Source organism: Cyprinodon variegatus, unplaced genomic scaffold (genome assembly GCF_000732505.1).
Source record: "Cyprinodon variegatus isolate N-32 unplaced genomic scaffold, C_variegatus-1.0 Scaffold13, whole genome shotgun sequence".
In the NCBI taxonomy this organism is placed as follows: domain Eukaryota; kingdom Metazoa; phylum Chordata; class Actinopteri; order Cyprinodontiformes; family Cyprinodontidae; genus Cyprinodon; species Cyprinodon variegatus.
The window spans coordinates 1,891,700-1,892,607 of record NW_015150466.1 but is presented as its reverse complement, the minus strand read 5'-3'; the positions used below and the strand labels follow the sequence as shown (position 1 = coordinate 1,892,607).

Here is a 908-nt window from a genome sequence, read left to right as displayed (position 1 = left end):
ATATTAGTTTTATGTATAGATAATGGTCAGATTAATATTCCTTGCTGAGCTGACTTTTCCTTTGAGGAAAATCGGCCAATTATGATCGGTGGCAGATCCATCGACACACCACAAGCAATGTTATTCATTTAGATCCGTTTTTGCATTATGGTTGTTAGGGACCTGTTTATCTTGGAGATGATGAGTGAATCACACAGGTAGAACGAAGTGGTGTGTGCGGTGGGCGATTCATGGCGCCGAGCACTCTGACCCACCTGCAGGTCGTTCTGCGGGTTCCAGTCCGAGTCGAAGATGATGCAGGTGTCGGCGGCCGTCAGGTTGATTCCCAGCCCTCCTGCTCTGGTGCAGAGCAGAAACACAAAGCGGTCCGAGTCTGGCTTGCAGAAACGGTCAATGGCCGCCTGCCGCAGGTTCCCCCGCACTCGGCCGTCGATGCGTTCGTACGTGTAGCTGAGGAGTCAGACACACAGAGACAGTTTCCTGATGAAACCAAAACCTTTAGAAAATGACTAACTTTAAGCTTTGAATAAAGGAAAATAGTTTGAACAGAACAGAATTGTCTCTTTTCCTGATAGCGATCAATAAAAACAACCAGAGTGTGATCAGCGGCGCTGTTGTGTTAAGGTGAGATCATGGAGACACTAAAATCACGGTTATGTCACAGGCAATGTCTTCCTTTTCCAACCATCAGGCTGGACAATGAGAGCATCAAGCTGAAAGATTCAAAACCTGCTCATCAGACTGAACACACTATAAGTGGCGGGAGCATGGCAGTGGCAGCATTATGCTCTGTTTAAGCAGGGAAGGAGGGGGGAGGCGTTGAAGCTACTGAAAGCTGCGGGGGACCAAAGCTGATGCAGACTGAGGGTTTCAACAATCGTCCACTATGTTTCTGCACCCTTGAGGGT

At 48.1% G+C, this 908-nt stretch overlaps 1 protein-coding gene across 1 annotated transcript in view; it reads right to left on the bottom strand.

Moving 5' to 3' along the window:
• LOC107089782 (chromodomain-helicase-DNA-binding protein 6-like) overlaps positions 1–908 on the bottom strand; it is a 59,611-nt gene that overhangs the window by 36,375 nt on the left and 22,328 nt on the right. Inside the window, 1 exon segment of the mRNA XM_015382753.1 lies at positions 255–450. Coding sequence (XP_015238239.1) covers positions 255–450 — 196 coding nt within the window.